Source organism: Galleria mellonella, unplaced genomic scaffold (genome assembly GCF_026898425.1).
Source record: "Galleria mellonella isolate WM207_F2 unplaced genomic scaffold, CSIRO_AGI_GalMel_v1 utg173, whole genome shotgun sequence".
NCBI lineage: Eukaryota > Metazoa > Arthropoda > Insecta > Lepidoptera > Pyralidae > Galleria > Galleria mellonella.
In genome coordinates, this window is record NW_026442016.1 from 4,049,502 (window position 1) to 4,060,120 (window position 10,619).

At 32.3% G+C, this 10,619-nt stretch overlaps 1 protein-coding gene across 1 annotated transcript; it reads right to left on the bottom strand.

Annotated features, from left to right (window-relative positions):
• Nucleotides 1-1,636: 1,636 nt before the first annotated feature.
• Nucleotides 1,637-8,189, bottom strand: LOC113515420 (probable phosphoserine aminotransferase). Its single transcript, XM_026899615.2, has 8 exons — nt 8,033-8,189; nt 7,765-7,895; nt 5,453-5,568; nt 4,361-4,522; nt 4,182-4,276; nt 3,091-3,260; nt 2,357-2,623; nt 1,637-1,874 (listed from the first exon to the last, which is right to left on the bottom strand). Exons 1-8 carry the CDS (start codon nt 8,081-8,083, stop codon nt 1,769-1,771), a joined length of 1,098 nt encoding a protein of 365 aa, XP_026755416.1. The 5' UTR covers nt 8,084-8,189; the 3' UTR covers nt 1,637-1,768.
• Nucleotides 8,190-10,619: the final 2,430 nt, after the last annotated feature.

Below are 10,619 nucleotides of genomic sequence, written 5' to 3' on the forward strand. Positions count from 1 at the left end.
GATGCGTAGGTATATTTCATTAGAATGTATTTATACAACTGTATAAATTTATGACATACTTTAATTACGTAGCGGAAAACATTTACTTAATGCATAAAAACAAAATTGACGTCAATTGAAGACAACAAAGAATAAATCCTCAGAAGAATTGCTATACATCTCTGAAATAATTAGTATCAGATACCATATTATATCAGTTGTAAACTACTGAATAGAAGCCTTCCCCTATGGGGGTCTTTGCCAGTAGTTGCCATGCTTTGCAGGCGGTTTGGTAATTGCAGTTAGTCTTTGGTGATGTTTAAAGAAGAATACTGGACCTACCTACATCTCTCGACCATTAAGTTCTTTTAGTTGCCTCTTACAATACCTAGGGGAAAGGAAGTGGTGGCCTTTTTTAATACCGGGACCACACCGCAATATCATTACTGCGATAGTATCAGCTAAGCACTTAGCCTATTTTTTTTATGGGTGAAAATGGTATGGTAACCCCGCCTGCGCTAACGGGATACGCTGGCGGGGCACCAGTGAAGGGTGATAGATGAGAATGAAAACAGGCCAGTTAGCCCATCATGATGAATTCATCAAGAATTGACCATGATAGTTTCCAGGGGGAACCGCGAGGAGGTCGACCTGGTTGGGTATATTGCTAGCAATGGGATTCTCAGTCTCCATTACTAACAATCCTTCCCCCCCCCCCCCTATAGAAAGATACTTAAGTAAAAATTGGAAATTAAAATCTATACCCATCAATGAACCTGACGTTGTTATAATAGTAGGCTAATATCTTCATCTTATGAGGTAAATAATGTCCAGCAATGTAATGTTAATATTCGTTAATGTAATTCCAATTTAATAAAATTGATAGCAACTACGCGGAACTGGTTCTATCTGGTAATTTGCTCTGTCTACCAACACAAAAGATAAGATTATTCGTGTAAATAATATCTATATACCTACATTTAGTTAAAATGTAACTAGACGTTGTTTGTAACATATGTATGTATTTAAGAAAGAAAGACGCAAGGCTCCCCTAAAGAAGAGTTCTTCTTAGACTTTCAGATGAAGTCTAAACAATTGTGGAAAACGATAAATATAGTAAGTTCATAAAATTTCTATTTAAAAATAAACATAAGTTTTAAAAATATCGTAGTTAATTCTATATATACATCGTAGTTAATAAACTGACCTGAGTTCATTCTAACCTATCATCCCTCTCTGGTATCCCGCTAGCATAGACTATATTAGCTATCATTTTATTTTCACCATTAAAAAAAACTACTGAAGTTACATAACTCTATGCAGGTATTTACAAATAGTTTTTAATTATAATTCTCAAAGTTACTACTCTGTCTTGCGAAGAACCAGCAAAATTCAACGGTTAGGTAATTAATTTACAAAAACAGTACAGAATATTTAAGTATAAAATAATTATAATTCAAGAACTTAGAATACCTGACAATCTCAAACAAACAATATTTAATAACTGTTTTTTTATTCTACTTCACCAAGCTACATGTTTTATAGTAAATACTACGTGCTACTTACCAATAAACATTTAAAATTTAAATTTTGAATGCAGTCTTCTCGATTTAAATTTATGTAGGTATATATTTATGTCATTCTAAAAAATATATAATTTGCGATGTATAGGTTTTTATTTTTTTAATAGACACAGCCATAACAATATGATACTTAACAATTACGTAATTTAGATATACAGTAATATTAAAAAAATATAGATAATAAAGAATAATTAAATAAAAAAATTCTACTTGGAATGTTTTTTATAAAAGTCCTTCATATAATTGGCCAAAGCCTGTACTTCTTCAAGAGTAACAGCATTATAAGTTGAGGCACGGATACCACCGACATCTCTGAAAAAAATAAAGTTATTAAAATTCTGCAAGTATACCAATACTTGCAAGTCCAAGAACTGAATCTGAATTAAATGTAAAAATAAAGCGGCCCACTAAATTCATTGAAATTAATATTTCTTTTTTATTACTTTTAATATAATACAGAACGTCTTATTTTAAACGAGTATTTTAAAATTCATATAAGTAAAGAAAGAAGAAAATAATATAAAATGTTTACTAATATTTTTAATAATAGCGAAGTACACAAAAATATACTTCTATAATTGGCTCAAGAAATTAATGTAATTTTATTAACAATATTGTATATGTAAAAACAAAATATCCAGACTTAACCCAATTAAAAACTCCGTCTTTTCTCATTTAGTCGATATAATTATATAGTTATTTTAATAAGTAAACAAATAATAATAAAATGTAGAATCTCTATTATAAAGAATCCAATTAAATTATAATTATTAACGAATTACAATTAAACTTACCTGTGACCTTTTAGTTGTATCAAGCCTAACGCTTCGGCTCCCTTCAAGAACTCTTTCTCGAGAGCATCATTTCCTTCAATGGAACCAATCCTGAACGGAATATTCATTTTGCTTCTGACATTCTTAGCCACTGGAGCGCAGTAGAAACCATTGGATTCCTCTATAATGTTATATATCAACGATGATTTCTTAGTAGCTAATTCAGCCATTACATCTAGTCCTCCTTGTCTCTCGATCCACTGGAGAACTCTGCCCATTATGTAGATACTGTAATTTACAGAACATATAAATAGTAAGCTTGTAATAAGTACGTTTTCCAGTCCATTTATTAAAATTTACATTAAAAATTTTTATTTATTTATTTATTGAATACTTAATTGCTAAATAAAAACTGTTTCTATTAAAATGAGGAGAATGCTATATATAAATTTAGAATATTATCATTATTAGTAATATTAATATATCATGTATTTATATGTAAGTAGTAAGCAAAATATATATACTTATATATATATAAATAGGTAATTTAGAAAAGTATTTATTAAAAGGAATAAACCTACTCCTTATTACCTACTATTTACTACTAACCTATTCTTTATTATCAATTTTCTTTCAATATAATAATAACTTAAAATAATTTGTCAATAACAGATTATTTTGAGACATTTGTATATATTATATATAGTATCACCTGACAAAAATATTATTAAACAACAGATATGATAACAACTTACGCAAACATCGGAGGTGTGTTGAGTATGGAGTCGTTTTTTGCATTAATCGTCCAATCCAAAATCGATGGGCATATCGGTAAGGTTTGATTAAGAAGATCTTCTCTAACTATTACTAGTGCAACACCTGATGTTCCGATATTTTTCTGTGCACCGCCATATATTACGCCAAACTAGAAAAAAATCGTTACATATATAATTCATTACATTAATATCAGTTCAATAAAATCCTAATTATTTTATGAATAAAATCTTTTATTGAATTCGAAGTAGATGTAAAAACGTCAATAAGTCAAAACCTGTCTCAAGATTCTCAAGGTATAAGATAGACTAATCCCCTATATCGGTAGAGGAATATCAAAAGATCAAAATGCCAATTTCAGAGTAGTGCAACAGATCTAAAGCAACAATAAGTGATGATGTCACGTCACACCTCTATTCCGGTAAATCAAAAATAAATAAATAAAATAGATGAAATAGTATTATTACTTACACTGTAGAAACAGCTAGCCTAATTTCTGATACCAAGAAGTACTTAGGGGTGACAATGCATTAGAAATACAGCCTATTTTTTTAGTGACTGATAACGGAAGGGTTAACCTGCCTACGCTATCGATATACGCTGACCGGGTATCAGAGAAGAATAATAACAGAAACGATCCACCATTGATAAGTTCAACAAGCATTAACCATAATTAAAGATAGTACTCCACAAAAAAAACTGACTACAGTAATTTTGATGACTGACAGACAGGCATTTTGATCTAAACAACTAAACATATTTTAATAAATGTTCTATGACACCAAGCTCTCAGAAAAAAAAGAGAATTTTCCAATTCAGTTTACAACTAACGGAGTTATGAGGAAACGAGCATAAAAAAATATAAATGAGGACCTCCTTTTTGAAGTCGGTTGAAAATAATTTTCAGGTAGAACTGTGTGGAAGTCAACCTGATAAGGTAAATTAATAATAATGAGTCTGTAAGACTAAATATAAGTACTACACTATAGGTAAAGATTATGACTTACCAGAAAGTAGATTATAATTTTATTTTATTTAGCAACTACAATAAATATAAAAAATATGAACTTACCTTAGAAACATCTACTTTTTTCGACATAAAATTTGAAGACATGTCCGCAACAAGAGGCACTCCTTTTGTATCCGGAATAAAATCATATTCGACTCCTGTAAAGGTCGTGAACAACTTAGCAATAGTCAATACAATTGTATAAAGACTTATTTTGAGAATTTACGATATATTTTAATTACCATGTATAGTTTCGTTTGTGCAGATATGAACATATGATGCGTTTGGATCCAGATTCCATTGCGATTGGTCAGGAATATTGACATAGCGATCCGTCGGTGGTATAACTAAGTTCACCTTTCCATATTTTTTTGCTTCTTTAGCAGCTTTAGCTGACCATGCACCTGTATAAAATAAATTATAACAACGTTACTTGCCATTTAAAAAGGTACATGCCGGTAAGTATATGAATATACTTTGTTTCTACTTAATAAAACCACCCGGGAAAAACTTTGTACAAAAGTCATTTGCTTGGGCATCTCTGTCCCATTCGTGTTTCTACCGTGAAGCAGTTATATTTGCATGGCTGTATTTCAGTTTGAAGGTTGGGATATGACAGTGAATTTACTGGGTAAGAGGAATAACACCCGAGTCCACAGGAATGGCAACGCATGGGGGGTATCACGGGCGAAACAGTATACTCTGTTATGTCTATGGTACTGCTCATGTCTTTAGGCGACGGTTCCCACTTTCATTAGCTTGTCTGCCATTCTAAGTTGCATAAAAAAAACTTAATAAAAACCAAATTTTGTTGGATATATCTCTAATTAAAATTAGTATTAAATCGAGACATTAAATCTGTTTATTAATTTTTTATTTATAATTTATTAAACATCTACAGACTGTCTTATGATCACATCAATTTTTAATTTGTTTATATTTTTATTACCGTATAATCGCGGCATAAAATTGGTCATCTCTTCCTTAAACGTATGTGGCCTAAGAGGCGACTAAGGCAATTTAATGGTCAAGGGACGGACAACATCATCCCTCTTCATCACCAAAAGCCAAACTGCGATTACTAAATGTGGCAATTATTGACCTAAACCCCCAATCATAAATTGTCATAAGGAATGGCCCGTTCCTTATGACATTCTATGGAGGAGGCACTGCTAAACATGGTACAGCAGCGGACAGATGACCGCTAATATGATGATGATATGTTAATACATTTCCATTAAGTTCTATTGTAACATTATAGGTAGGTAAGAACATTATATTCGATACTCTCATAATGTACCCACCTAACTATATAAATAATGAAGATTCCTCACCAGTGACGACATAATCAGCTGTTCCTGTCCGTGAAATCAAGTTGAGTGGAACAGCCGCAAACTGTCCTTGTCCTCCACCGGCCAAGAACAAAATTTTATAATTTTGTGGTACATTTCTGAAATATAAATTGAAAAATACATATAACACGATAACGACATCACAGCAAAGTAAATCGTAATCAAATCCGAATAAATTTTAAAAATATGTACATAAATATGTACATAAATCAAATTTTCTTAAACAACATTAAAGAAGTAGGTATTCATTATATATACATATCACATAATAACTTCACAAATTCTGATCCGATTTTGATAATTCTTTTCGTCATCGACAAAATTTACTTTTTTGTAGATTACGTACATGTTACTTTTGTCACGACTTAAGGCGTTACTTTTTATGAAACTTAATTTTAAACTTGGACTTTATATATTATTTAGTATATGATATCTATATTATAAACCTTAAATACACTTGTTAATTTATTCAAAATTAATAAAAAAAAAGAAACATTAAGAAGTGTCATAACATGTTACAGTCACATTCTACGTTTGTTGCCTCAGTACGGCTTCCATACTCTTTATTGTACACAAACATAATGATAAGAAAAATTTTAAACGTAATGTACAAATAATAATAATAAATAATGTACGTTATGAAATTTAACATACACGTAATTTGTGTGGAGAAAACATACTATTACTGATACGATTATTCTTAGTTACTGACACCTGTGTTAATACCACATTTCTTGATAAGAAATAAACACTGTACTGTACGACAGTGTTCATATCTACTGGCATCGAATACCACTTTACAGCAAGTGGGACGACAGCTTGTATGCTATTTTATGCTGTATACAATACATGAATGAACATTCAACGCAAAAAAATCTACCATATTTGTCGTGTTTATAAGTGCCGAATACAAAAGAATACTGCTCGAACTACCATTTTTTGGTATAATTAGGTTTGTTATCGGAGTTTTCCACCACAGAAGAATAAATTTGTCGAATTTTTTTTTTCTTTCTTTTTTCGAACCAAATTCATCCTAGCCTAAATTCCATTTGCCCGCTTTATGAAATCCCTTCGGAAATAAACTTAGATAACTTTACTACGTAAACTTAAAGGCGTTATAAACTGTAAATTGGTATGGAAATTTATATGAAAAACATTATTTCTAAATATAAATTATTACATAACTAACTTATACCTATAACCCAGATGCATGAAACTGTTATTACAAAATAATGCAGCTTATCTCTGAATACAATAGTAACAAGAATAGGTAGATATAACCTATAGTCAAACGACAAATCTTGTTAATATAATAAAATTGTAACTAACCTACGTATATAGGGGGGAAAGGGATTGTTAGTAATGGCGACTGAGAATCCTATTGCTAGCAATATACCCCACCAGGTCGACCTCCTCGCGGTTCCCCCTGGAAACTATCATGGTTAATTCCTAATGAATTCATCATGATGGGCTAACTGGTCTGTTTTCATTCTCACCTATCACCCTTCACTGGTGCTCCGCCAGCGTATCCCGTTAGCGCAGGCGGAGTTACCATACCATTTTCACCCATCAAAAAAAAAAAAAAAACCTACGTATATACATAGAAGATATTTCAGAAAAATTTATAAGAGCAATAGAAGCGAAATAATATTTTTGTTTTGTCTGTAAGTTTGTCCTGGCGTCTCACGAAAACTATTACACTAAAATTAATACAAATACCACAGTTGTATTCCTCAAGAGCTAACTTGAAATCTGATATGTACATGTATGATCTTGATACGCCATCTAGAAGTGGTTATCAACCCTCAAAATCTACGCTTGCGAAATTGCAGGCAAAAACTATTAAAAGAAAAAGAGCAATAGAGCAAAACAATACGTAATTTTTTTTTATTTATATCTGTCTATTTGTATGTTTATTTCGATATCACGCAAAAAAACTGCACTAAATTGGATGTTTACACAGTAGGGAAATGTTACTCACTGACTAATTAGAACAATATTATCTAAGACAATAATATCTACAATAATCTACATATTAAATATAAAAATACATAAAAGTTCCTCGCATTAGATACCCACTAAGATTCTACGCATAACCATACTGTTTCCTTATAACGTTATAAACATCCTTAGATATATCCATAATACTAAAGAAGAACTAATATAGGAGTTTAGACACACCAAATGTACTAAAATATCATGCAAATAAAATTGTACAGTTTAGTCGTCGAAATACAATACACCGACAGATTCTCCCACGTTTTAAAATAATTATAATTATGAAATTCACTTACAATAATCTTCTTACAACATCTTGAACTTCTTTATTTAACTTTAAATAAGTACTGGAACGGTGACTCGTCTCTAAAAGACTTATTCCAGACCCTTCAAAATTTGTGAATTCATTCCGTATGATCTCGTACACCTACAATAGACAATTTACAATGCAGTTTATTGTTAATTCAGGTCAACATTTTAACACGATCTCGTTCATTGTTTTTTATTTTTATGATTGTTACTTATGCTTTAATACAAAATCAGATATAGAATAAAATAACTTACTTCTTCAGGCATCTTTGCCGGCCCGGCGCCAAAATTGTATACTTTAGGCATGATTGATAAGAATGAAAAACTATATAAAATAATCAAACACGAGCGATCCACGCTACAGGATGGACGATACTACATATTTGTTTTGTGCATGAACATAGCCAGTTACCTACGTCAGCGACGAATGTTTTCGATAGCAAGTTATCGCCTATCAACCTCTTGATACGAACTGGTTTAGTTTCTCTTACTGATGTAATAATTTAGCGGTAATAGGGAACTCCTTCCCGTCATAAAAATTATGCTGTTTAAAAATACTACTATACCTACATGAACCAAACCAACTACCTAATTACTAATAGCTAACTACTTAACTAGTAGGTAACTACTTAACGATACATTTTACACTTTCCATTCCTTTATTTCACTTTTATCTTAAAATACACAATAAAACGAACATTATATTCTATTTAATTGTCCTATTAATTACCAAATAAAATCATCACATGGAAACGAACTGAAAGTCAATTATTACAAGGCTATGCAGTTATTATCAATCCATCCAAATGCGTATTCGAAGCGAATGAATTCCTTGAATATCGCATTAATACTGGAGACAAAACAGAACTGGAAGACAGAATTTAAGCATTTTTAGAATTACCCTCTCTCAAGACTATACAAGGTGTGCGCTATTTCCTCGGCATGATAAACTTTTATCGCCGATTTTTACCTAATGCCTCAAAATATCAAACTGCTCCAATCAATACAGTCGCTGCTTCAAACATAAAAGTACTAAACCCTTTCTCTGGATTCTCTGGATCTGAAGAGTATAAACAGATTCTTTCATCTGTTACCTTGATACATTTCGTGCTAACCGCCAAGTTAGGTGATTTTAAAGACGGTTCTAGCAAACACATAGAAGCATGCTTGTCACCAAAAATCCACAATAACGAGGATTGGAAGCTAATATAGCATTTTATTTAGTCAAGGGATGAGCAGCAGCGTCCCTTTTAAAACATCACCAAAATGTAATAGCGATTGCCAATCCACCAGCCAATCGTGGCAATTACTAGCAAAACCTATATTTAGCAGTCAGCCGTCCGACGGTTAATATGATGATTGTTGATTTGATACTGATAATAGCATTTTATTGAAAAAAAATATAAATAAGCAAACTAAAATGTCGTAGCAGATACTTTATCCCGTAAAATATGGTTGCAATATCCCTTGAAAACAACTATGAAGGCCTTGCTAAATCGTAGTCTCTGGAGAAGAAACTACAAGAGTTAAGATCTAAAACTGTGATAAAATTTAAGCCTATAAGAATTTCCGGTACCACGGTATTTATTTGCGATACTTCAATAGACAAATAATGATATTTACCCATTGAAATGTCGCAATAAAATAATTATGTTGTTCAATTTTACGCCTAAATTTTGTATAACCGTTTTTAACAAATTGCATAACCTTAGCCACAAAACTTGACGTGCTACAACTCGCCTTGTAATAAATAGTTACATATTTTATGATCGCAATTAAATAAAGACTGCAAGTTCTGGGCTCGAACGCACTTACTTGTCAGCAAGGCAAAATCACGAGGCACATGACATCAGAGAACTTAAGAGACTTCAAACCTCTTACACTGCTTCCAACATTAATAAGAATTGGACTAATTAAGTCCAATTCCTCAATCAAATGAATTTTGCTACTGTCTTACAACGTCAGAAGAAATAATAAAAAAAATCGTTTCGTGTTGGATACCTCAATTCAGCATACCAACTATTATTTTTTTATGCAACTTATAATGGCAAACAAGCTGAAGAGTCTTTTTTTTTTTTTAATGGATGATAATGGAGTGGTAACCCCGCCTACGCTAACGATATACGCTGGCGGGGCACCAGGGAGGGATGATAGGTGGATAATGAAAAGGCAGGTCAGTTAGCCTATCGTGACGAATATATTTGGAATTCAGCATGATGGTTTCCCAGGGGAACCGCGTGGAGGTCGACCTGACAGGGTATATTACTAGTAATGGGACTGGTAGCCCGCATTACTAACAATCCCTTCCCCCGCAAGCTGAAGAGTCATCATAACAGACCAAAGATACTAATTCGAGTCGAGCCTTTTTCAAAATTTATTGAACCCATATCGCACTTAACGTACTCGTATTAGAACAACAAGTTACCATCCTTGCGCAAATGGAATGGTGAAACGGTTATATCAACAATTAAAGTCGGATTTAATGTATCATAACAGTGTATTCGTACACTCAGACATATGTGTCCATATGTCTGAGTGTACGAATGCACTTTAAGAAGTTTTACAAACATTAGCCGTAGAATTCGTTTATAGCGAGGTTCTTCATCTGCCTGACGAGCTCATCATTTCACCTAATCATTATGAGTCATCGGCTGATGACATCACAGACTTCGTCATCCAACTCCTTATGCGGTCCGTACTCCTCCATACGGTCACTAAGACCTGTTTCAGCAACCCGTCACGCACGTTAGATACGAGTTATTTTTAAAGACTTGGCATTTGTATGTACGTAATGTTATGAGACGACCCAGTGCGGTATGCTATGCAACCACCATATACATGA